This window comes from Staurois parvus, unplaced genomic scaffold (genome assembly GCF_062004578.1).
Source record: "Staurois parvus isolate SC_StPar_1 unplaced genomic scaffold, SC_StPar_1.0 ptg000552l, whole genome shotgun sequence".
NCBI classification, from domain to species: Eukaryota; Metazoa; Chordata; class Amphibia; order Anura; family Ranidae; genus Staurois; species Staurois parvus.
The window spans coordinates 1,280,855-1,308,305 of NW_028318348.1; the positions used below are offsets into that span (position 1 = coordinate 1,280,855).

At 41.2% G+C, this 27,451-nt stretch overlaps 1 protein-coding gene across 1 annotated transcript in view; it reads left to right on the plus strand.

The window, feature by feature from the left end:
* LOC149451006 (vomeronasal type-2 receptor 26-like) overlaps nucleotides 1-27,183 on the plus strand; it is a 50,486-nt gene extending 23,303 nt beyond the window's left edge. Inside the window, exons 3-6 of the mRNA XM_089691149.1 lie at nucleotides 5,615-6,400; nucleotides 15,394-15,618; nucleotides 18,105-18,228; nucleotides 26,279-27,183. Of these exons, the coding sequence (XP_089547275.1) occupies nucleotides 5,615-6,400; nucleotides 15,394-15,618; nucleotides 18,105-18,228; nucleotides 26,279-27,183 (2,040 nt within the window). The remainder of the gene's footprint in view (nucleotides 1-5,614; nucleotides 6,401-15,393; nucleotides 15,619-18,104; nucleotides 18,229-26,278) is intronic.
* The last annotated feature ends 268 nt before the right edge of the window (nucleotides 27,184-27,451 follow it).

A 27,451-nucleotide genomic window follows, 5' to 3' on the forward strand; every position in this document is an offset into this window, starting at 1 on the left:
CTAAACTCTATCAGGACACATGCCTTAACATGGGGGGGGGGGGGGGAAGGGGTAGCTGGCAAAGCAACATCTTTCTATGTTTATGCTGGCCCAGTTGTTGTCAGGGTCTGTGGGTTGGGGTTACCGGAATCTGGAAGTCCTCTTGGGGCACCCAGATACCCCTATGTGATTGAGTATGGGGTGCATAATATCCATACTCATTAAAAAAATTAAGTAGTAAAGAAAAAACACACACACTTAAGTATTAGTCAAATAACATCTCCAGTCATGGCCAAAAGTATTGTCACTCCTGCATTTCTGTCAGATAATGCACCACTTCCCCTGGAAAATTGTTGCAATCACAAATGATTAGGCATTCGCATGTTTATTTCTTTTGTTTTTATTGGTGACACAAAAAAAGTGGAGAAACAAAAAGTCAAATCTGACACATTCTACGCAAAACCCCAAAAATGGACTGGACAAAATTATTGGCACCCTCAATTTCATATTTGGTAGCATACCTCTTGGAAAAAAATAACTGAAATCAATCGCTTCCTGTAACTATAAATGAGTTTCTTCCACCTCTCTACTGGAATTGTGGAGCGCTCTTCTTTCGCCAACTGCTCCAGGTCTCTCAGATTGGAAGGATTCCTTTCACCAACTGCTGTTTTGAGATATCTCTACAGGTGCTCTATAGGATGGAGGTCTGGACTCATTGCTGGCCAGTTCAGTGCTCTCCAGTGCTTTGTCTGAAACCATTTCTGGGTGCTTTTTGATGTGTGCTTTGGGTCATTGTCCCGCTGTAAGATCCATGGCCTCTGATGGAGACCCAACTTTCTGACTCTGGGCACTACATTGCACCCCAGAATTCTTTGGTAGTCTTCAGATTTCATTATGCCATGCACACGGTCAAGACACCCAGTGCCTGAAGCAGCAAAGCAACCCCAAAACATCAGTGAGCCTCCACCTAGTGTGACTGTAGGGACTGTATTCTTTTTTAAAGGCCTCATTGATTTTTGAACAGTAGAATGATGGGCTTTACCAAAAAGCTGTACTTTTGGCTTCCTCAGGTAAGTTTTGGCAAACTCCAATCTGACTTTTTTATGTTTCTGTGTCAGAAGTAGGGTCCTCTTGGGTCTCCTACCATAGTGTCCCATAGTGCGAGCTAACACAGTTGTACCCTGTGCCTGAAGGTCAGCTTGAATTTGTCTGGAAGATTAGCTACGGTGCCATGGTCTGTAAACTTCTTGACAATGTTATGCACAGTGGACACAGGAACATTAAAATGTCTGGAGACGAACTTGTAACCTTGAGATTGTCCATGCTTTCCACAATTTTTGTTCTCAAATCCTCATTTAATTCTTTGCTGCTCTTTCTTTTCTCCATGCTCCATGTTGATCACAGAGACACACAACAGAAAGGTTGAATCAATTGTTCACAATTTTAACTGGTTGATGGTGTGATTTCTATATTGTCAGCACCTGTTAATTGATACGGGTGAGTTTAAGTACAAATGACAGGAGCATCACAAACTTGGAATGCAATTATTTATTACAATTTTGAGAAGGTGACAATTGGTTTGGATTTTTGTGTCATACCAATACAACCAAAAGAAATAATCATGAGAATGCCTAAACATTTGTAATTGCAACAACTTTCTGGGCGTAGTGGTGTATTACCCGACAGAAATGCAAGGGTGCCAATATTTTTGGCCATGACTGTATCTGCTGATTGATCTGGGACTGTATAGAGATTAGACTGCAACATAGCTGCCATGTGTCATGTGCTGTGTGAATTTCAGCTGGTTCCTGATGGAATGGACCAAATTCGACCAGTGGATGGCTCTGTCACCACCCTCTTGCCTGGCACCATTTATTGAAATATCAAAGGAGCTGGGCAGGAAATTGACAGCCCAGCAGCAGCTGCATCCAATCAGATGCAACCACTGTTTAGGTATATTGACAATTGGAAAGGCAGGCTGTCAAACACCGGTAGCCCCTTCGGGAATTTCATCCATCTGCATTTTATTTAGTGGATGGATAAATTTGTTAGATTACTTATTTGTTCAGCCAGTCAGCTTGAAAGACTCAGTTATGCTGGACAATGTATACATCAATTTAATGAATTATCAACCAGTCATTTTAGTCATTTTAAACTTAAATAGTCCAATCAACATCATGTGTAGGAGTTCAAGCACAGGATAGTTATAGGGAAGACCGTGAGTGACATTTATAAAAAATCTAATAACCAATTATTGAGGGAAAAAAGTGGTTTGAATATTAAAACCATAATACAAATTTAATCAAACCACCCTCACTTTATTTTAGTCAACTCCTTTTGTTTACCACAACTATCAGGAAAGGCACATGCATGTACGCAGGCGCACACATCTGAGGAACTCTGCCCGTGGCAATTACGGGTGCACATTGGTGCCACGTGGGATATTTATGCTGCACTAGTGTCATTGCCATTTCCTCTACTGCTTTCCTATGCATCTGTAATCTGTTCCTGTATTGATCTTCTGTTGCCAGCCCAATCGTTCCTTACTCTGCCTGTACGCCACCTGTACCAACCCCTGTCTTGCCTCTGGATCAGGGGCAGACTGACAACTCATGGGGCCCCCCGGGCAATAGGGGATCATGGGGCCCCTGTGTCCTTTCCCAAACTCAAAAAAGCCTATGAAAAAGGTACCAGGGGCATCTCATGGGGCCCCCTACTGACCCCGGGCCCTCGGGCAGTGCCCGAGTTTCCAAATGGTCAGTCCGCCCCTGCTCTGGATTATGCTTCTGCCTGTTCCTTCTGCTCATCTGCCTTGCTGTTATTGAGCCTGGCCTGACTCCTTACTACTCTTCTACCTGCTGTCTGTACCTGATCTGCTCTTTAGCTGATGACCTGGATGGTCTAACCCTGCCTTTGGTTCTTCATCCTGCATCTGAACCAGCTGATACATGAAAGACACCGGCTCCAGTCCTTCTGCCAGTGTGCACCATCCAGGCATTCCTGTGTATCCTGATGTACATCAGCATCTGTCAGCGAAAAGACTTGCTAGGCACTCATGCCACTCTGTACTCTGACAATACCTGTCACTTTAACAGGGCTTCTGAGCCATACCTGTATTAGAGGCCTACTCCAGTGCTTTAGGCTCCATCACTAGGTATACTAAAAGGATAAGTTCACCTTTTGGACAAAAATAAGAAATGCACATTTTTTTGCAGGTACAAAAATTATTATTTTTGTCTAAAAGAGCCTGGAAAGCGTGGCACCAGCAATCAATAGATCGCTGATGCCATGCAGGTCTCCTGTAGACCTGTCAGAATATCTGCTTGCCATACGGGATGTACAGCCAAGCAGATATTCTTACAGGAAGCTTCAATGAACTACCATGGTGCTCCACAGTGCCGTGGTAGTTCTTTGAAAACTACAAGTCGACAGCTGCTAAGGGTGCAGGGACTTGGTGGCACTCATTCATAGAACACTGTGAATGAGTGACGCGGCCATGTGGATGGAGCCTTGCACGACCATGTTGTTTCCAAATCTGACAGATAGTATGGAGAAACTTCTCCTCCAAGTATCTGTGAGAGGGAGGGGGGTGGGGGGCAGTGGGCGCGGCTGCAGCTATGGGAACATGTTACATGTTCCACCCTAAAAACGGGTGGAACATGTGACATGTTCCAAAGGTGAACTTATCCTTTAAAGCAGCACACTTTGGTTTTGAAGAAGCGAAAGGTAGGACACCTAAAGCAAAGAAAATAAAGAAATAAATAATACCCAAAAAAAATGGACCATGACAAATCTAGACAAGTTAGGAGGACTCAGAACTTACAAGGCAATATCTGAGAAGAAGGATTCTGATAAGGTATCAGTTGACATTGCAGCACATGCCATAAAATAGAAACATAGAGATGGAAAAGAACAGGACAGAGATAGAGAGTGATAGACTGGAGACTTGTAAGAGACAGTGGGCGGAAAGCCAGTAGAAGCATGCATGGAGAGGAGCATATAGGCAGCCAATGATCAAAGGTGGCCAGCTGTGAAATCCTCACAGTGGGCCATCTATCCATAGTATAAACTATAGAAATACAGCCTTTAGTTACTACACAGAAGCCTACAATAAACATATTAATAAATGCAAATGTAGTAATAAACCCTGGAGGGGCCACTGAAAATAAATTGGGGCCCCTTACCGGTCCAGAGGCTGCCCACCCAGTTTTCAGTCCCAGAAGCACACCGACAAACTCAAGCTGAGTCTATAGGTGTCTTTTGAAGATTTATTGCGGATCTTGAAAAAATGTAGAGAGAAGGCATTGGGGTTTTAGGATACTCAAGGCACAGAATCTTGGAGTACAACTTCCCTGAAAAATCCTGTTCTGGCAGTATTTGACCCTTTAATAGCAGCCACAAAAATGATGTTGAAAAAAGAGAGGAGAGCCAGTCAATATGAGACCCTATGCAAGCAGTTACAGTCCTTTTGTCAAGGCTAGGAGTCAGGCTTGGGGACCAGTAGCTATAGCAGTACAGAGGCTCCCACCAACTAGCTGAATAGGCGTAGCAGTAGGTCACCCTGGTGCATGACAAAGGCTCACCTGAAGGACTAAACACTAACACCAGAGCTCCTGATGGTGGAGATGGGTTTTGCTGCATGTTAGTACCAGGTCGTGGTCCTCAGGATCGCCCCACCTAGAGGTGATCAAGCTGAGGTCAAGCAGCTGATATAGAAGGTAGGAATCAAGTAGAAGTGTAGTCGGTAAATAAGCCAAAGGTTGGTAACAAGTGGTTGCAGGTCGGGATCAAGCAGAAGCATAGTTGAGGAGCAAGCCAAAGGTGGATAACGAATGGTTGCAGGATGGGATCAAGCAGAAGTGTAGTCGAGGAACAAGCCAAAGGTCACCATTGCAAGGGAGCAAGATATTGGCTGGAGAGAGCACAATAATCTGGCAAACAGCGCAGATACATGTCTTAAATCAGGAAGTTCATGGGAGAAGCAAAGAGTTCAAGGTTCACCAGATACAAGAGAAAAGCACGGTTGTTCAAAGTGCTCAAACAGGGGGCTGTCCAGGATCTCCGATAGCTCAGCAGGAAGAATTACTGCAGGATGCAGCAGAGGTTGTGTGTTCAGATCCCGATCCTGACACCTTTGTAGCAACATCTAGTGACTTACCTTCAAGAAATACCTGATGCTACCAGCAAAAGGCACCCACCTCCCCAACTGTGCTTCCTTCAGGCCCTCAGCCATAACACCTGTTGAGGCCTAGTAGCAGTGACATACACATGTTCCTTCCTGGGGGGAGGTCCCAAAGCAAAGAGAGCTCTGATCAGATCCTCCCAAATATTTATCTTTCCCCCAGCCATACTTTTTGGGCCAGTCTCCCAGGGATTGGCTAAGTTTGGATAACTATTCATAACCCAGGGATTGACCCTCCCACGCTATTTCTGGAACATTCTCCCAGAGACAGACACCAGAGACAGACGCATTCAGTCACCAGGTTTAGGGATAAACCTGATCAGGCCTAAAAAGCAAAGCCATACACTAAATGTAGCTATCCGAGGATAGGGGTGTTACATATAGGACACAAAAGAAACTGGAAGGAAGTTTATATTTTGATTGTGAGTAATTTGTAGATCTTTGCTCTTCTAGGTTAGTTATGGAGCAAGGGATACCTTGCTGAGTGATCGAAGACTTTTTCCACACTTCTTTCGAACAGTTCCAGATGATCAAATTCAATATGAAGCTATTGTAAAATTGTTGAATAAATTTAAGTGGAACTGGGTTGGAATCTTTACATCAGATGATGAATACGGAGAGAGAGAACTCCAGCAGCTGAGCAAACATCTGACAAATCATGGAATTTGTATTGAGTTCAGGATTCTAGTGTCTGTGAAAATTTATAATAAAATACCTGAAAAACTTCAGACTTCAACCACTGAAGTAATCATTATTTGTGGCACAGTTAGCAGAACTTTTTTCAGGTTTCTGTATAATTCTGTTACCTATCACATAGGGAAAACATTTATTCTTCCAAGTTCTTGGCCGTTATCGGATGAATTTTACTATATCAGTAATTGCACTTTGGCTTTCTCCAATCCCGTATTATCTGTACCTGGAATGCAAGACTTTTTTGACAGCATTCATCCATTTAGTCACCAGAATGACCCCCTACAGGAAGATATTTTGATAACTGAACATAAATGCCTATCAAATAATACATTAAAGAATGTTCTTATCCCTTTAACATTTCGCAAACCCCTTCATTACTGCTCTTTAAAGGAAATTAAGCAAAATTTAAATTTTCGCTTTGAACCAATTTCATACAGAGTATACATTGCAGTGTATATGATGGCCAAGGCTTTACATAATATGCATTTGTTCATCCAATCAAATGGGATGAAAAAGAGTTTGGGAATGCTTAAATACAGACACAAGGTAAATGGGATAAACAAAGTAGCTCATAAATAATAATTTAAAGAAGTTTAAAGTTGAACTCGAGGAAAATATAAAAGACAAAAATTAATGCACATATAAATGTATTAATGCATCACTAACTTATTTTTTTTTTAAATATCAGCTACATAAGTAGCTTAAATGTACTTCATAATCACCTGTCACAATGACCCATACAACAGTGGTCAGACTCAGGGGCAGGCTGACCATTTGGAAACTCGGGCACTGCCCGATGGCCCAGGGTCAGTAGGGGGCCCCATGAGATGCCCCTGGTACCTTTTTCATAGGCTTTTTTGAGTTTGGGCAAGGACACAGGGGCCCCATGATCCCCTATTGCCCGGGGGCCCCATGAGTTGTCAGTCCGCCCCTGGTCAGACTAGAAGAGGAATAAGTCGCACAAGGAACCAGTCATCTGAATTGCAGTGCTCCTGCAGTAAGAAAGGACATGCTGATAGGAGAAGAGAGAAGAGTGACAGAGAGATGAGCTCATTAGTCTGCTGCTTTTGCTTTCATTGTCCATTCACAGTTGAGGGAAATGCTTTGAAGCTTCATTTGAAAATGAAAGAATCCACACAAAAACTGTGATTGGGACTGTACTCTACTTTAACCACTTCCAGTCCGGACACTTTCACCCCCTTCCTGTCCAGGCCAATTTTCAGCTTTCACCGCTATCACACTTTGAATAACAATTGCGCGGTCATGCAACACTGTACCCATATGAATTTTTTAGCATTTTTTTGAGACAGATAAAGCTTTATTTTGGAGGTATTTATTCACCACTGAGATTTTTATTTTTTTTTGCTATGTAAATGAAAAAGTCTAAACATTTTGAAAAAAAGTGTTTTTCTTATAAAATTTTGCAAATAAATAATATTTCATCATAAATCTTGGCAAAAGGTTATTACATTATATTTTTAGTAAAAAACAAATTAACCCAAATTAGTTTATAACCAAAAATTATAATTTTTAAACATATATTTTTATATTTTTATTTTATTTTTTTATATTATTATTTATGGTTTTTTTTTTTAACATACTGTCACCCTAGCAGTACAGTGTCACCATGGTGACACTGTACTACTTGTAGGGGGTGATGAAGAATTGTTTTTACACTGATTGCTTTTACACCCATAAAGGCTGTAAAAGCAATAATTTCTCCTTCTCTCTGACTGCATTCTTGCAGCCATTGAGAAATACTGTGAGAGCTGTGATTGGTCACAGCTTGTCAAATGGTTGACCTCTGTGATCATTTACAGATTTCACACGTAGTAAGCAATGATGTCAGAAGTGACATATTGCTTACTACTCTGCATGTGATCACTGATTGGCCAATCAGTGATCACATGATCGGGACCTCGCAGAGAGGTCCCGTCCGACGATCGGTGTTGCACTGTGTCCGGAGGACACAGCGGACACCAGATCGCGGTGCTGCGCGCTCACAGGGAGCGCGCACAAGCAGGGGCCAGGGAGGCCGTTTATAAACGGCCACCCGACTCTGCACTGCCACCGTCCAGCCGTTTATACACAATGGCTGGATGGGAGGTGTTTAATTCATATATCATGGATCCAGGTAGGAGTGTGGACATTCCACATCAAACTTCAGAGACAAGGTCTCACATGCCTGGCTCTAGATATTCAGTGTATACCAGCAGATTGTCAGGAGGTTCTGCAGGCTTCAGAAGGAGAGCAAAAGGCGTAAGCAGTGCTAGCTGAGGTCTTGTACACTCAAAAGGAAGCTGACTTGATGAGGCAGAAAGCAGAGCTAGAAGCTAGTATGCATGTGCTGAAGACTCAAAGGGCAGCAGCAGCAAATGTTGTGGTATATGAAACTGAGGTTGGTTCAGGAGATCTGCTCCAAGATCTTGAGGAAATACCAACTCATGATCCAGGGCAAAGGACGTAGGAATGTGTACAGAACCATGATCCAGACCAGAAGTTAAGACAGAGTATGCTTCTATCAAGCCTATCTCCAACACAATCCCACAGTTTCCTGACTTGACATACCAACATCCCTCTCCAGATATGCCTATACTCTCTCCCACTTTTCACATTAACTGAAAATGTCCTAGTGCCAAGGGTACATGTTCGAGAAAGCAAAGATGTTATTAACCCTCATTATCCATAAAGTTAGAAGGGTTATCATGTATCCTCCTTTGGAAATGGCCCTTTAGGATCCTCAGGGACAACTGACCTATCAAAGTGAGCACCGGGCTACATTTGATGATCACCTCGAGAACTATTGGGCATTGAGGACAACTGTCCAATACATTATCAGAGATCTAAGTTTACAGCTAGAAAGGTGCTAGATCTGCTAACAAAGTGGCTGAGACCAGAGTCATCTTGACAGGCCAAGCAAATCAGGTCTGTACACATTCATGATCCAGATATAATGGCAGCCCCAAAGCTCTGATGAAGTCTCTACCTAAGACAACCTAAAGTTACTATAAGAGAACTTGGTGACTTGCTGTTGGGAGTCAATGCAGCTAAGACTGAAGGCCAGTGCTGGAAAGTGCTGATTGGCCCTGTGCTGATCACATGCACTCTCCCAAGAAAAAAAAAACCTCTATAGCAATACACACCAAACTAAGTATGTGCAGAGTGTCTCCACACGATATGTTGTATCAGGAAATAGGAGGGGGGCACTAGAAGAAGGGGAGGATCAGAGAAGTCAGGTTCATACAACATTTTTAAACAATGCAGATGATTAACCCCTTAGGTTCCACAGTGAGTATACCAAGCATGCTTTACTGCATATACAGACTGATTATACTGTTGTGGGTTTAGTAACACTTTAACAACTCTGAAAAAAAGGCCATGGACCCAGGAAGTTCATGCCCAATCCATAAAAAAACATGCTCACTGTCAGTGTTGTGGATTCAGAAGCAAGCACATTGATGAATGTAAAGCTTACCTGAAAGAAAATGCTATCTGATTCAGATGTTTTACATCCACCAAACACATTACTAAAGACTGCAAGGTCAATATAAGATGCAGAAAGTGCAGAAGGGACCAGCATACCTTAGCATTGCATCCAGGTCCAGCTCCTTGGGCAACAGAGACCCCAGTAACCAAATAAAGAGCAAGGCAGGGAGGAAGATGAGCCTACCCCATCAACTGTGTACAGAGATGTGTGCAGAAGGGACAAGGCCCAGATCATGTTCTAAGATTTGTTTAGTGACTGTATACCCCTCTAACAAACCTGACTGTTCTGTGAAAATATATGCATTTAGATGATCAAAGTAATCGTTCTCTAGCCAAGTCAGAGTTCTTTAATGTGTTTACCATTAGTAGTGAAATATTTTCTTACACACTGAAAACATGCTCAGGTACTATGGAAAAAATGGGGCATAGGGCATCTAACTTCACTGTTCAGTCTATTGATGGAAAAACACACATAAAACTTCCCACTCTCATTGAATATGACATGATGCCTGACAATAGTTCAGAAATACCAACACTTGGGATGACACAGCATTTCACTCATCTGAAATCCTTAACAGACAAGATCCCTTCACTTGATCCTAATGCCCAAATATTCCTCTTGCTAGGAGAGGTATTCTCAGGGTGCACAAGGTGTGTGAGCAGATTAACAGACCCCATAACCCTCCCTATGCACAATGTTTAGATTAATAGTTGTAGAAGTATGCTTAGGTGGAGCTCACACACCAGCTGACGTGAACTCATTTAAAACAAACATGCTGCCTAATGGGTGCGCTTCTCTATTCAGCCCCTGCACCAGCTATATGTGAGTTAAAGAGAGCTTTAATGCTTGTGAACTACAGCCATGCCTCACTATGCCATTCAGGGTCCACAGCTTGTAGCATGGACGGTCTAGATGACAATGTGTTCACTAGAGCTCCAAATGATGAGAGACCTGCTATGTCCATCGAAGATCATATGTTCATTTATGTAGTTAAAAAGAAGATGTTATTGGATGAATTATAAATGCTATGAGTAGCACCCCTACCAATTACCTCACCACACCCTAGACTGCCAAACAACAGGGAGCAAGCACAGAAGAGAATCCTTGTTCTAAAACTCTCCTTTGCAAGAAAACCTGAAATGAAAGCTGAACCTGTCTCATCACTGAACCTGAGTGATGATAGTTGGTACCTACCAATCTTTTGTGTCTATCACCCTCAAAAACCAGGGCGGATCAGAGTAGTTTTTGATTCTAGTGCTCAGTATGATGGCATCTCATTGAATGAGGTACTTCTTAGTTACCGATTTTAATATTTATGCTGTTAAGTATCCTTCTACATATCTGCAAAGAGCAAGTTACAGTTACTACTGATGTGCAGCAAATGTTTTACTGAAAATCACCACAACTACTTGAGGTTCCTTTGGTTGTAAAATAATGGCCTCAACATAGAAATTACAGAGTTCAGGATAAAAGTGCATGTCTTTGGAAATAGTCCTTCACCTTCCATAGCCATTTATGGTCTAAGACAAATAGCTAAGCAGGGGGCGAGTGAGTATGGAGAATATGTAAAACAGTTTACCTTAAGAACGTAGATGACAGACTTACATATGTGCCTGCTGAAGCTGAAGCTGTCAGTCTCCTGCAGAGAGCTAGGAACATGCTTGCAGGATCTAATCTTAAGCTACACAAGGTAGCGTCCAATAGAAGCTCACTAAGCGTTTCCTACAGATAACAGAGCTAAAGAGTTAAAGTACTTTGTAGGTGTCGATCATCTAACCCTTCAACAGAGTTTAGGAGTAAGTTAGAATCTCCAGACAAACAGTTGTACCTTTCCAGTGTCCAAAGAGGTGAAGCCATAAACATGGAGTGGCAGGGGCGGACTGACAACTCATGGGGCCCCCAGGCAATAGGGAATCATGGGGCCCCTGTGTCCTTGCCCAAACTCAAAAAAAAACTATGAAAAAGGTACCAGGGGCATCTCATGGGGCCTCCTACTGACCCTGGGCCCTTGGGCAGTGCACGAGTGTCCACCCCTGTAGAGTGGTATCCTAGCCACAGTAAACAGTCTTTATGACGCACTTGGGTTTGCAGTCCCGATCACTATGCAAGGTAAAGCCCTAGTTAGAGAACTCTCAATAGATCAATGTGACTGGGATTCCCCACACTTGCCCGAAACAGAAATTCAGTAGAGAACATGGCAGAAGACTTGGTTTATCTTGAAGATCTCAGTATTCCCAGACCCTATGTGCCAGTGTTGCTTTCATCTACAAAGTAAGTATGTGACTTTTCTGATGCTCTTACTGTGGTGAAAGCAGCTGTAGTGTATCTCAGGGTCATAGACAGCAATGGTCAATGTCATGTAGGTTTTATTATGGGCAAATCTAAACTAGCTCCAAGACCAGTCCACACGGTGCCACGTTTAGAGTTATGTTCAGCTGTTTTGTCAGTTGAGCTAGGACAGTGGTCGGCAAGCCGCGGCTCGTGAGCCACATGCGGCTCTTTACATGCTTTAATGCGGCTCTTGTGTGCCGGGCGCCCGCTCCCCTCCCTCCTCTCTGGCGGCAGGGACTCTGCAGCGTGATCCAAAAAAAAAACAGCCAGGGCAGCGCACTCAAATGCAATGATTGGCCAGTCTCGCTGCCACTCACATCCTGATAGCCAGTGATTGGCTGTCAGGATGTGTGTAGGCGGGGCAGCGTGACGAACGTGAGAGGAGCTAGGCTCCTCTCACAGTCCGCCCTGAAGACCGGAACGGCGCGGGAACATGGCGAGAGGAACGCGCGGAGCAAAGGTAAGTGAATTGACACAGGGGGGACTTGGCTTACTACTTGCTACTTACTTACTACTACTATATGAGGGATGAATTAATATGGGGGATGAATTACTATGGGGGATGAATTACTATAGGGGGGATGAATTACTATATGGGGGATGAATTACTATGGGGGATGAATTACTATATGGGGGATGAATTACTATGGGGGATGAATTACTATATGGGGGATTAATTACTATGGGGGATGAATTACTATATGGGGGATGAATTACTATATGGGGGATGAATTACTATATGGGGGATGAATTACTATGGGGGATGAATTACTATGGGGGATGAATTACTATATGGGGGATGAATTACTATGGGGGATGAATTACTACGGGGGATGAATTACTATATGGGGGATGAATTACTATGGGGGATGAATTACTATATGGGGGATGAATTACTATATGGGGGATGAATTACTATGGGGGATGAATTACTATGGGGGATGAATTACTATAAAAACTTATTGAAACTAAAAACAGTGTACCATCGTATGTATTTTCAGTTTTAAAAATGTGGCTCTCAAAATAAATTTCAATTGTGGTTTTGGCGAGATTTGGCTCAGTTGAAAAAAAAGGTTGCCCACCACTGAGCTAGGAGAACTGATTCTGAAATGGATTTTGAGCCTGATGCAGTTAAATACTACACTGACAGCAAAATTGTGTTATATTCATAATACCTCCAAAAGATTTTATGTGGATAATCCACATTAAAAAATTCACTAATCCAGAGGCATTACGTTTCCACTAGTCAGAACCCAGCAGATCACAGTACCAGACCATTTCAAGCAGCTCACCTGAAACATGCCAACTGGTTCTTAGTCCCAGATTTTTTACATCATGCATATACAAGCGAGCCACCTGAATTCGAGGTATTTGAACTGATTGAACCAAAATCTGACAGTGAAATCAGACCTGAAGTGACAACCTTCGCAACTAAAGTACTGTACAGTTAGGTGCACATAGATTTCTCAGATTCTCAAGTTGGAAGTCTCTGGAAAGAGGTATAGCAACGCTTAAAAAAAATCATCCTCCAGTAGCATTCAGAAATATTTGTGTAAAGGCTGGCATTGTTGCAAAAGGTTATGACGTCCATTAGATGTCTTGCAAGCACAAATTATAATTATCAAAGAGGGATTAGAACCCCTGTCGGATTTCATCACTGTCTGTTCCCCCCCCCCCCCCCGGGTTAGGGAGATTCCCCTTCTCTATTTCTGCTGTTTACATTAGCATTGAACGTGAAAGTAAAAGTAAAAGAAAATCCCACATTTCGGGTTGCCCCCAGAAAGGTAATAGAGGGGAAATCTTCCAATGGGGACACTATCTCTGGTGACTTGTGGGTCCCCAAGTCATTCCCTTTATTTGCAGGGATTTCCTCTCACTTCCTGTTTGGCTATGGGAGAGGAAGTGACGGGAGATCTCTGCAGTGGGACACAGATGGCGAAAAAAATCTGACAGGGGTTATAACCCCCCTTGCTCTATCCAAAATGAAAAAAAAATGACCACAGTTCTACTTTAATTTTAATATTTTTTAACATTCTTTATAGTTTTTTAACTTTGGATATAAGCCATATAAGTTTTATGTTTAGCCTTTTAAACGTATTACCCATGGGAATATATTTTGCAGTGTGTTTACATACAGTCATTTGAAGCATTCCCATTTCTGTTCTGTGATCATTAACAACAACATTCCCTCCCAGTCTAAATCTTGGAGAGCAGCCTTCAACCTCGGAAAATGTGCTCTTATAAAGTTGTTGTCTTTCCAGCATGTTTTTTCACTGATACCAGAGTGCTCTTGTATATGTACATTAATAGTAAGCGCTACCATGTTTGAAATGACCAGGTCCAGCAGAGCATCATTTCTAGTTGGGGCTTCTGTAAACTATGCTGTAAAAGTTGTCTTGTAATAGGTTTATACATTTGTGCCCTGTTACTGTTCCAGCAGTGCCATTATTCAAGTCAATTTCAGGGTAATTACAATCCCTCATTATTATCACTGTCTCAATCCTTGCAGCCTTTTCTATCTAGGCAAGGAGTTGAGTCTCCACCTCCAATATGCATACCGTATTTTTCGCTTTATAAGACACACTTTTCCCCCCCAAAAAATGGGAGGAAGTATCTGTGCGTCTTATGGAGTGAATATGGATCGGCCAGCCCGGAATTCATGGCGCCGCCGTGTTAGAATACTGGGCCAGCCGCTTGGCTCTTCAGTGCTCCTCGGTCCTACCTGTTCCTCAGTCCAGCACTGTGCTCACTGTCTTCTTTCCCGGGGTTGGCATCTTTAATGTGTGTGCACCTGGATGTGACAGCTTGCGGCTTCACAGCCGGGTGCCCACTGCACATGTGCGAGAAGCGCTGCACTTTGTGAATGGTCTGGCAGTCTTCTGGGGCATGTCCCAGAAGAGAGGGAGTTAGGACAGCTGTGCGGAAATGGTAGCGGGTACCTGTCAATTTTCCCCCCCTCCTCTGCTCCCCAAAGGTCCGCAGTGTCTGGTCATCTCCTGTACTGTGTCCGCAGTCTCTGGTCATCCCCTGTACTGTGTCCGCAGTCTCTGGTCATCTCCTGTACTGTGTCCGCAGTCTCTGGTCATCCCCTGTACTGTGTCAGCAGCCTCTACATTTTTGGAACACATGTAAAAATATATGTTAAAATTACTTTTTTATATGTAAAAAACATTTTTTTTAAATATATTCTTCAGATTTTTTTTAACATATAAAAAAGTCATTTTAACATATATTTTTACATGCATTCCAAAAATGTAGATTTGTATTTTTAAAGACATACAGTATATTTGAAATGTATTTTTAAAAATATTTTTCATATATTTCAACATGCAGTGTGTGTGTGTGTGTGTATATATATATATATATATATATATATATATATATATAGAATATGGCCAAAATTGTTGCATTTCAAATATATGTCAATATTTGGGAAGAATATTTTTCAAATCTATTTCAAATATATTTTTCTTCCATGTGGGCAGTGCCGTCACTGGTTGTGTGCTACGTGAATATCTCCTAAACAGTGCAAGCTATTATAGGCACAAGTTAAACAAAAGACTTTCATTCCAATTTAAGATACAATATATTATATTTTTGTTTTTGAATTTAGTTCCACTTTAAATTTTGATTTCTGGAAAAGCATGAATCAGGAAGCTTGTGAGATGATAGGTAATTGACACACAAGCATACTAATATAATATCATTCTTTTATTTAAAGCTAACTGACTTCTTAAAAAAAGTTGATTGCAAAGATCCATATAATAAAGAAATATTTTTTAATGAGAGGGGAGACTTACCCAGTCCACTAAAAATTATCAACTGGGTAACATTTGCAAATGAACTGAATTATACAAATTTGATTCATGTGGGTACATTCAACAGATCAGCACCTGAGGACCAACAGATGAATATTTCAAAGTTAATAGTATGGAAAAATAACAAGGTGAGCTACAACTTTGACAGTTGGATTGAGGTTTTGGCAAAAATGTCCCCGTATCTTAGTCATAAAATAACAATGAGAATTGCTGAATCTTTTATGGAACATTTGTTAATAAACGGAAATTTAGAGGATGCTTTTTGTAAGCTATAAATATTAGGAAGCATAAATAAAAAAAAAGATTACATAGTTTTCCATCTGTACCTAAAGCTAACATTTTAGGAAAGTGATAGTAATTGTTTTAAGCCCATTAAGGCTAGGTTTATATTTATTTATTATTTATTTCAGGTACTTATATAGCGCCATCAATTTACGCAGCGCTTTACATATATATTATACATTCACATCAGTCCCTAACCCTCAAGGGGCGTACAGTCTTAGGTCCCTAACTCACATTCATACATACACATGCTAGGGCCAATTTAGACAGGAGCCAATTAACCTACCAGCATGACTTTGGAGTGTGGGAGGAAACTGGAGTTCCCGGAGGAAACCCACGCAAGCACAGGGAGAACATGCAAATTCCAGGCAGGTGGTGCTGTGGTTGGGATTTGAGTCAACGACCACTAGTGCTGCCAAGTGTAAGGGCTAACCATTAAGCCACTGTGCTACTTATGCAGTTTGTGTTTGACCCATTTCTGCATTGCGTTTTTGTTGTGTTTTTGATGCATTTTGCTTTTTTTTGTTTTTCTCATTTCTAGGCAGATTTAAAACTCAAGACGCATCAAAAACACAGCAAAAACTCGCTACATGCTTTTCTTCAGACTTCCATTGAAATCTATAGAACCAAAAACGCAACTTCTAGTGTTCAAGCCCTGCGGGTCTGGTATGGATTTTGAGGGGAACCCTTATGCCAACATTAGAAAAAAATGATGTGGGGGTCCTCCCCTAAAATCTATACCAGACTCTTATCCAAGCTTGAAGCCTGGCAGGTCAGGAAAGGGGTGGACAGGCGAGCACCTCCCTGAACCCTACCAGGCCACATTGCCCTCAACACGAGGGGTGCTTTGGGATCCCCCCTAAAGCACCTTGTTCCCGCAAGGGCCTCTTCCCCACAAATGTGGTTGTGGGGGTCTGCGAGCGGGGGGCTTATCCAAATCTGGAAGCCCTCTTTAACATGGGGGCCCCCAGATCCTGACCCCCCCATGTGAATGAGTATGGGGTGCATGGTACTGCTACTCATTCACAAAAAAAAGCGTAGTGTAAAAAAATGACAGAAGACAATCTTTGACAGTCCTTTATTAAAAACAAAACTTTAAAAAATGTCCCCAAAATAGATCCAACATCAATCACGATGCCCGTTGCCACCCTAAAATAGAAAAAAAAAAAAGACTCGCTCTAGACCAGCAATGGGCAAACTTACGGCCCGCGGACCTTTTAATCCGGCCCGCGGAGCGTGATACATTAGCTGTCAGGATGTGTGTAGGCGGGGCATCGTGACGAACGTGAGGGGAGCTAGGCTCCTCTCACAGTCCGCCCTGAAGACCAGAACGGCGCGGGATACATTGGCTGTCAGGATGTGTGTAGGCGGGGCAGCGTGATGAACGTGAGGGGAGCTAGGCTCCTCTCACAGTCCGCCCTGAAGACCGGAACGGCGCGGGAACACGGCGAGAGGAATGCGCGGAGCAAAGGTAAGTGAATTGACACAGGGGGGACTTGGCTTACTACTTGGGGGGGGAATAGTACTATGGGGGATGAATTAATATGGGGAATGAATTACTATAGGGGGGATGAATAACTATAGGGGGGATGAATAACTATAGGGGGGATGAATTACTATAGGGGGGATGAATTACTATATGGGGATGAATTACTATGAGGGATGAATTACTATATGGGGGATGAATTACTATGGGGGATGAATTACTATATGGGGGATGAATTACTATGGGGGATGAATTACTATGGGGGATGAATTACTATATGGGGGATGAATTACTATGGGGGATGAATTACTATATGGGGGATGAATTACTATGGGGGATGAATTACTATATGGGGGATGAATTACTATGGGGGATGAATTACTATATGGGGGATGAATTACTATATGGGGGATGAATTACTATATGGGGGATTAATTACTATGCTTACTATGGGGGAATATTACTATACTTACTATGGATGACACATACACATCATTCATCTACTCTTGGTCCGGCCCCCGGGTCCAATATATGAACCCATTGCGGCCCTCAAGTCAAAAAGTTTGCCCACCCCTGCTCTAGACACTGGCTCCTGCCGTCTGACAGCTGTGCCAGCCTAACAGTTACTAAGTATCTAAGGGAGGGGCCACCTGGTCACATTCACTGGGTGACCCCGCCCTCTTGTGACATCATCGTGTGCTGACTGTTGTGTATTATACCCAATGAAAATTGAATCTTAAATTGAAACAGTGATTCTCCCCTTTAAATCTTTGGACAATTTTTACTATGTACAGTATTACAAAATTGCCTTGCTTTATCTTCAAGTAATACAGTATATTATTCCAGGTACCACGTGGCCGATGTTCTGAGCTGTGTCTCCCAGGAACAAGGAAAGCTCTACGGGAAGGATATCACATATGTTGCTTTGACTGCATTCCATGTTCAGATGGTGAAATATCAGTCATTGCTGGTATACTTTACAAAAACCAATAAAGTTGTAATGTCCAGGGGTAAATGTAGATTTGGTGAATTGGGTTCAAATTCATTTTTCTTATACAGTAGAAGAACACTATAGCAATACAAAAAAATACCTTGTTTTAAAGTACACTTCAAGTAATATAGGATTGATTCTTTTAAAAAAACTTTATTCCCAATACTGTGTTGGAAACATAGAAACATAGAAAAGTGATGGCAGAAAAAGACCGAGTGGTCCATTGAGTCTACCCAGGTTTTTTTTTTTTGGGGGAGGGGGGTTATTTTTTGTTTTGTTAACTTTTTTGTGTGAGTATAGATATATGCTTGTCCCAAGTATGTTTGAAACTATTTGCTATTGATTGGCTCCAAGCATCGACTACTCTTTCAGTAAAATGATACTTTCTGAGATTAGTTTTGAACTTTTCTCCAGTTAGTTTGAGGTCATATCCCCGTGTTGTTGATTTTGGTTTTGTGTTGAAAATACTGCCCTCCTGAACCTTATTCACATCCTTGATGTATTAAAAGGTTTCAATCATGTCTCCCCTTTCCCTTCATTCCTCCAGACTGTAGATGTTAAGTTTCAGAAGTCACTCTTGATATGTTTTATCCCCCAGACCTTTCACCATTTTTGTTACCTGTCTCTGGACTCATTCTATCTCATCAATATATTTTTGTAAGTGAGGTCTCCAGAACTGGACACAGTTTTCTAAATGAGGTCTAACTAAAGAATTATATAGGGAACCAGAACCTCCTTTCCCCTCTAGTGGTGCATCTTAGAATTCTATTTGCTTTCCCCACTGCCTGGTCACCCTGTTTTCTCATTTTACAATCATCTTAAATACAGTGGGGCAAAAAAGTATTTAGTCAGCCACCAATTGTGCAAGTTCTCCCACTTAAAAAGATGAGAGAGGCCTGTAATTGGCATCATAGGGAGACCTCAACTATGAGAGACAAAATGAGAAAACAAATCCAGACAATCACATTGGCTGATTTGGAAAGAATGTATTTGCAAATTATGGTGGAAAATAAGTATTTGGTCACCTACAAACAAGCAAGATTTCTGGCTCTCACAGACCTGTACCTTCTTCTTTAAGAGGCTCCTCTGTCCTGCACTCATTACCTGTATCAATGGCACCTGTTTGAACTTGTTATCACTATAAAAGACACCTGTCCACAACCTCAAACAGTCACACTCCAAACTCCACTATGGTGAAGACCAAAGAGCTGTCGAAGGACACCAGAAACAAAATTGTAGACCTGCACCAGGCTGGGAAGACTGAATCTGCAATAGGCAAGCAGCTTGGTGTGAACAAATCAACTGTGGGAGCAATAATTAAAAAATGGAAGACATACAAGACCACTGATAATCTCCCTCGATCTGGGGCTCCACGCAAGATCTCACCCCGTGGGGTCAAAATGATCAAAAGAACGGTGAGCAAAAATCCCAGGACCACACGGGGGGGACCTAGTGAATTACCCGCAGAGAGCTGGGACCAACGTAACAAAGGCTACCATCAGTAACACACTACGCCGCCAGGGACTCAGATCCCCCAAGTTCTTTTCCTCTGTAGTGCTGACCAACAATGTGCCCCCAATGTTGTGTGCTCTCAAGGGATTCTTTTTCCATAGGTGCATTATTTTACATTTAGAAACATTGAACTGCAATTTCCACTTTTTGGACCAATCTTCCAGCAATGCCAAATCATGTTCCATGTTACAAACACCTCCAGAGATATCAACCCTATTGCACACCTTTGTGTCATCAGAAAAAAGACATCGCTTACCCAACAAACCTTTAGTTATATCACTTACATATACATTAAAAAAAACAGGACCTAGTACAGAGCCTTGTGGTACACCACTAGTGAATGGTCTCTGTTCCCAGTAAACCCCATTTACAACCACACTCTGGTATCTATCCTTTAGCCAACTTCATATCCACTGACCCACCCAAGGGCTAAGTCCTAGCTTGTACAACTTTTGTATAAGATCATTATGTGGAACTGTATCAAATGCCTTGCTGAAATCAAGATATGCTATGACCACAGCACCACTGTTTTTTCCTTTTTTTTTTGTTTCATACCAATACAAACAAAGAAAATAAACATGAGAACGCCTAAAGATTTTAATTGCAACAATTTTCTGGGTGAATTGATGCATTATTTGACAGAAATGCGGGGGTGATATTATTTTTGGCCATGACTGTAAATGAAAATATTTAGTTATAGCTGTTTAGTAAGCGCACATAACTGTTTATCCTGCTTGTTTCTGGTGCTCTCTATACTATTATCACAGGCAGTGAGATATCTCATCCTTGACCAGTTGTTCTGTGAGCTCTAAAACCCCTCTTTTCTGTTTTATGGAGATGAATGGAGAGGAATTTGTTTGGTAGTCCTAACACATGTCATGTCCTTGAGTAGCAATGCTGCTCCTCCATAGGTACAGTATGGTGAACAAACCCCCCCAAAAAATACTAACATAGCCACCACTTCTACAAACTGTTAAGATGCAGGTAATTAATTTGGTTCTTATTATGAAAATCCACATCCAAGATATGCTATGACCACAGGTTTGTATGAGTAAAAACACAAAGAACTTTATTCAAGGGTCATTTACATATAGGAAACCTCTGTATAATTCTAGTGGCCGGTGTGCCATGCAAATGAGCTCTCCCCGGTATGGTGAAGCCGACAACAGCCGGATGGAGACTTGCAAGGAGATCGAATCCAGCAGTGTCTATCCACTCGTCCCACCAGCTGCTGATTTATAAAGAAGGCGGGGCCTCAGAAACGCATTGTGGCCCGCCCACCTTTCACTCATGGCACCTGTCATGGATCCATGTGAACTGGCGGGAGCAAGTGGAGAGACACCGCTGACTTCCAACTCGTAGCAGGAGTCCATCTATGCCTCGCAGCTGTTGTTGGCTTCACCATACCGGGGAGAGTTTTCTTTGCATGCCGCACTGACCACTGGAGCTGTACACAGGTTTCCTTGGCGAGCCTTGAATAAAGTTCTTTGCGTTTTTACTCATACTAACTTGGCACCCTGCTGTGTTCCTTTTGGATGATCTTTAAAGGGATTCCCCATATCCTTGGCGAGGAGCCGCCGGAGTGTGTGTGTCGTAGCCTCCCAGCTGTCTATCCATCCAGAATTATACTTCACAGGGACTGATCACACAGCGCTGACACTGTTTGTCAAGATTATTAGATAGATTATATTGGTACCCTTACAGTATCCTTTTTATTGATTTGCAAATCTATAGACTTTTATAAAAGTTACATTACATCACCATCTTGGGCAGCACAGTGGCTAAATGGTTAGTATTTCTGTCTGGCAGTACTCGGGTCATTGGTCCGAATCCCAACTATGGCACCACCTGCCTGGATTTTGAATGTTTTCCCTGTGCCTGTGTGGGTTTCCTCCCACACTCCAAAGACATGCTGGTAAGATAATTTGATCCTGTCTAAATTGTCCCTAGTATGTGTATGTATGAGTGTAAGGTAAGGACTTCAGATTGTCCCTAACCCCTTGAGTGTTAGGGACTGATGTAAATGTACAATATAAATATGTAAAGCGCTGTGTAAATTGACAGCGCTATATAAGTACCTGAAATAATAACATAAATCTTGAGCTCTGAACATGCTTGTATGATCTACAAGACGTTGTGCAAAAAATCCAATCAGATTAGTCTGACATGATCTGCCCTTAGTAAAGCTGTGCTGCTTTGGAACCAGCAAGTTGTGCTCAATGATCCTTCTTTTCAGGAGTAATTCCGTTAACTTGACTACAACCGATGTTAAACTCACTGACCTGTAAGTGCCAGGTTCTACCTTGCTTGCCTTCTTGTGGATAGGCACAATAGTAGCTGTCCTCCAGTCATGGGGAACTTCTGTTATAATAGTTTAATAAAAAGATCAGTTAATGATCTAACAACTAAACCTCGAAGTTCTGACAGAACTCTGGGATGAATGCCATCAGGTCCCATTGCATTGTTCATTTTTAACCATTAGCCGCCCGGCCAATGGAAGTTTGGCGGCTTCATTTGGCGTGCTCCCGCACATGCGCAGTTTGCGGTAATGCAGAGCGGCGCAGCAGCGCGATCTGTCACCGGCCGCGTACCTCGGACACGGCCGATGACAGATCTGAGTACCGGCCCCCGTTGCAGGTACCATGTGACCTGCTGTGACCAATCACAGCAGGTCACATGACAGTTGTATACAATGGATGGCTTCATTCATGCCATCCATTGTATACTAGTGCCTAGCTGTGAATGGTCACAGCTAATCACATGCACATGTCATGTGATTAGCTGTGACCAAATCACAGCTAAGCACAAAAAAAAAAAAAAAAAGCTGAATGAATCGATTTCATTCAGGTAAATGCTTGCTTATAGCAAAGTAATTCTTTGCTATAAGCAAATTGTGTAAAAAAAAAAAAATACTGATCACTTCCCCAAAGTAGTACAATGTTACTATGGTAACATTGTACTACTTTGGTCATAGTAAAATATGAAAAAAAAATCTTAAAAAAAAATTAAAAAAATGTAATAAAAAATTAAAAATAATAATAAAAAAAAATATATATATATATATATTTTTTTTTCATACTGTCACCAGTCAGTGTCCCTGTTCACCGCCATGCCAGTTATATGATGACGCTGTACTGCACTGGTGACAGTATGTAAAAAAAAAAATAGTGAAAATAGATTTTTTAATTTTTTCATTTTCCGAAAAATTATGACAAAAAAAATACAAATTCAAAAAACTCGCCATGCCTCTTATGAAGTACGTCGGACTGTCTACTCTGCAAAAAGGGGTCATTTGGGGATATCTACTATTCTGACTTTCTTGGACCTCAAGAAATTAGATTGGCTATCAGTACTTCAGGATTGATACATTTTCAGATCTATACCATAGTTTGTGAACTCTATAACTTTCCTACAAACTAAATAATACATCCTAATTTGGGTTATTTTCACCAAAGACATGTAGCAGAATACATCTCGGCCTAAATTTATGAAGAACACTTATTTATTTGTAAACTTTTATAACAGAAACAAAGAAAAACGTGTTTTTTTTTGTTAATTTAGCAAAAAATAAAAACCCCAGCGGTGATTAAATACCACCAAAAGAAAGCTCTAGTTGTGTGAAGAAAATGAAATTTTAGTTTGGGTACAATGTTGTATGACCGCGCAATTGTCATTCAAAGTGTGAGAGCGCTGAAACGTGAAAAATGGCCTGGGCAGGAAGGTGTAAAATTGCACGGTATTGAAATGGTTAACAGAGCCAGTTCCTCTGCTACCTCTGGTATCCTAAAAATGAACCATCATTACTAGAACCAATATGATTTCCCAACTTATTTTTGTTAGTAAAATTTATTTCTGAGAAGACTGAACAAAAGTAATTGTTTAAGTGGTTTGCTACATCCAGGTCTTCCTCAACATAAGTGTTGTGCCCAGTCCATTGTATTTTTTCTTTCTATCGCTAATGTACCTAAAAAAGGTTTTATCTCCTTTATTAATAGATTTTGACATTTTCTCCGCTTTCTGTGCTTTTGCAGCACTGATAATGTGTTTGGACTGCTTTTGCCTATTGTAGTTTTTATTTTAGTGATCCCATCGTATTTTTTCTTTCTATTGCTTATGTACCTAAAAAAGGTTTTATCTCCTTTATTAATAGATTTTGACATTTTCTCCTCTTTCTGTGCTGTGGCAGCTCTGATAATGTGTTTGGCCTCCTTTTGTCTATTCTTATACTCTTTTCTGTCAGCGACACCTCCTGTTTCCTTGAATCTCCTATATGCTGACTTTTTTCCTTTACTATCCTACTTACCTCTTTAGTGAACCATATTGTTTTTTTCTTCCATTTATTCTTACTAAATTGCCTGACATATAATCTAGTTGCCTCCAGAATGGTAGACATTAACAGTGCCTACTGATCATTTACTCCTGTCTGTTTATTCCCACCTTTCAATTTATTTTTTAGATATTCACCCATTTTAGCAAAATCATCCTTTTGAAATCTAAAACTTTTGTTTTTGCATATGATTTTCCAGTTCTTATTTTAATATCAAACCACAGACATTGAACTTTCTGTGAATGTGTACACTTTTTAGCAGTGGTTGAACATCAGAGTTTAATTGTGGTGACAATCGCAATATTCCACCATAATGGACATTGCAAATTGCAATATTAATTGGTTCATTGTAATTCCTTACTCAAAACACTTTTTTGTCATATAGAGAAGTGAGATGTTAATAATCTGCTTTGGGTGTCAAATACTCTAGTACATTCTTTTTTTTTTTTATTACATCTACAACTACCATCCTTGATAACGTACATAAGCTATAGATATGCTATATTTTATCATTGGTTCCCTAAGACCTGAAAATTATTTCAAGCGATGCTCTAGAGTAAAAGCGATGCAGAAATACTGCTCTACTTTGTAAACAACAAAACATTTGATCCCAACATTTAAAGGTCAGGAAACCAGTCTAAGAAATAATGTAGTACAGTGTGTATGAACTGAATTCAAATAATGTGTTGGCCACCAGGGAGAAAGCTATCTGTCATAAGGCTATCCAATTGCATATCCTTCAGCCTAGGGAGGGTATAAAAAAACAGAAAATAGAAACAAAAAGCCCCCCTTAAATGCAGTGGGGGGGGGGTTATTTTTTGTTTTGTTAACTTTTTTGTGTGAGTATAGATATATGCTTGTCCCAAGTATGTTTGAAACGTTTTGCTATTGATTGGCTCCAAGAATCATCTACTCTTTCAGTAAAATAATACTTTCTGAGATTAGTTTTGAACTTTTCTCCAGTTAGTTTGAAGTCACATCCCCGTGTTGTTGACTTTGGTTTTGTGTTGAAAATACTGCCCTCTTGAACCTTATTCACATCCTTGATGTATTAAAAGGTTTCAATCATGTCCCCCCTTTCCCTTCTTTCCTCCAGACTGTAGATGTTAAGTTTCAGAAGTCACTCTTGATATGTTTTATCCCCCAGACCTTTCACCATTTTTGTTACCTGTCTCTGGAATCATTCTCATCTCATCAATATATTTTTGTAAGTGAGGTCTCCAGAACTGGACACAGTTTTCTAAATGAGGTCTAACTAAAGAATTATATAGGGAACCAGAACCTCCTTTCCCCTCTAATGGTGCATCTTAAAATTCTATTTGCTTTCCCCACTGCCTGGTTACCCTGTTTTCTCATTTTACAATCATCTTAAATAAGTACCCCCAAGTCCTTTTCCTCTGTAGTTCTGACCAACAATGTGCCCCCAATGTTGTGTGCTCTCAAGGGATTCTTTTTCCCTAGGTGCATTATTTTACATTTAGAAACATTGAACTGCAATTTCCACTTTTTGGACCAGTCTTCCAGCAATGCCAAATCATGTTCTATGTTACAAACACCTCCAGAGATATCAACCCTATTGCACACCTTTGTGTCATCAGCAAAAAGACATACTTTACCCAACAACCCTTTAGTTATATCACTTACATATACATTAAAAAGAACAGGACCTAGTACAGAGCCTTGTGGCACACCACTAGTGACTGGTCTCTGTTCCGAGTGAACCCCATTTACAACCACACTCTGATATCTATCCTTTAGCCAACTTCATATCCACTGACCCACCCAAGGGCTAAGTCCTAGCTTGTACAACTTTTTTATAAGTTCATTATGTGGAACTGTATCAAATGCCTTGCTGAAATCAAGATATGCTATGACCACAGGTTTGTATGAGTAAAAACACAAAGAACTTTATTCAAGGGTCATTTACATATAGGAAACCTCTGTATAATTCTAGTGGTCGGTGTGCCATGCAAAGACAGCTCTCCCCGGTATGGTGAAGCCGACAACAGCTGGATGGAGACTTGCAAGTGGACAGGAGCGGACAGGTGACTTTAATATTTGACATTTATCTGCTCCCTACTGGTCAGTTGCTGCCTTAATTAGTTGAACTGGTTAAATGACAATAGTTCTAATAATTTCAGCTAACATTGTGCAAAAAAAGCAAAATAATGTATCATTTTTCTGCTCTAGACAGTAAAAGTTGTCAAAGATGCCGTGATAATGAATGGCCAAATAAAATGAAAATTGAATGTGTTGTTAAACACCAGGAGTTTGTATCCTTTAAGGATGATGTCACTGTTTTTTTCTCTTTAACCTCCATACTATTTTCTATGAAATGTCTCTTCATCATTGGACTGTTTGTTTTATTTCGGCACACTCCCATAGTCACTGCTAATAATCGCAACCTCAGTTACATTATTCTCACCTGCCTCTTATTAAGTTTTCTAAGTGTTTTTCTTTTCCTGGACCGCCCAGTGGACATAACCTGCATGCTACGCCAAATATTCTTTGGGATAACCTTCACTATTGTCATATCTTCCATCTTGGCCAAGACTATCCTAGTTTGTATTGCATTTAAGGCCACCAAACCTGGTTCCTTGTGGAGGAAATGGGTGGGAATGAGATTACCCAAGTCAGTAATGGTCATTTGTTCATCTGTTCAGGTGGTAATGGGAGTTATTTGGTTGTCAATGTCTCCTCCATTTCAGGAGTCTGACATGAGCACCTATCCGGAGAAGATCATCATTCAATGTAATGAAGGATCTGTTTGGGCCTTTTATTTCATGTTGGGTTTCATGGGACTTCTGTCTGCTGTGAGTTTTGTTTTAGCTTTCATGGTGAGAACATTACCGGACACATATAATGAAGCCAAATACATCACCTTCAGCATGCTGATGTTCTGCAGCGTCTGGATATGTGCCATCCCAGCCTATCTGAGCAGTAAGGGGAAACAAATGGTCATTGTGGAGGTTTTTGCCATACTGGCTTCAAATATTGGAATACTGAGCTGTATATTCTTCCCCAAATGCTACTATATCCTAATGAAGCCTGAGAACAACAGCAAAAGAAGTTTGCTATATAAGAACTCTTCCTAGACTAAACAAAGGACTGTCTTTTACTCAGTTGATACATGCACTGTACATCTAAGGTGTCTTTATTTTTATTCTGTCTTTAAGTAAAAGGTTTTTAGCTCAAGGTGTGTTGGATACATTAATTGGTTCTCTGAGGGCTAAATGAAAACGTTGTAAATACTCTCCCAATGGACAAAGTGCAACGTTTCAGAGCTGCTCATGACCCCTTCGTCAGGCATGGGATGTCTGATGAAGGGAACCTACGCGGCTTCAAAACCTTGCACTCTGTCCT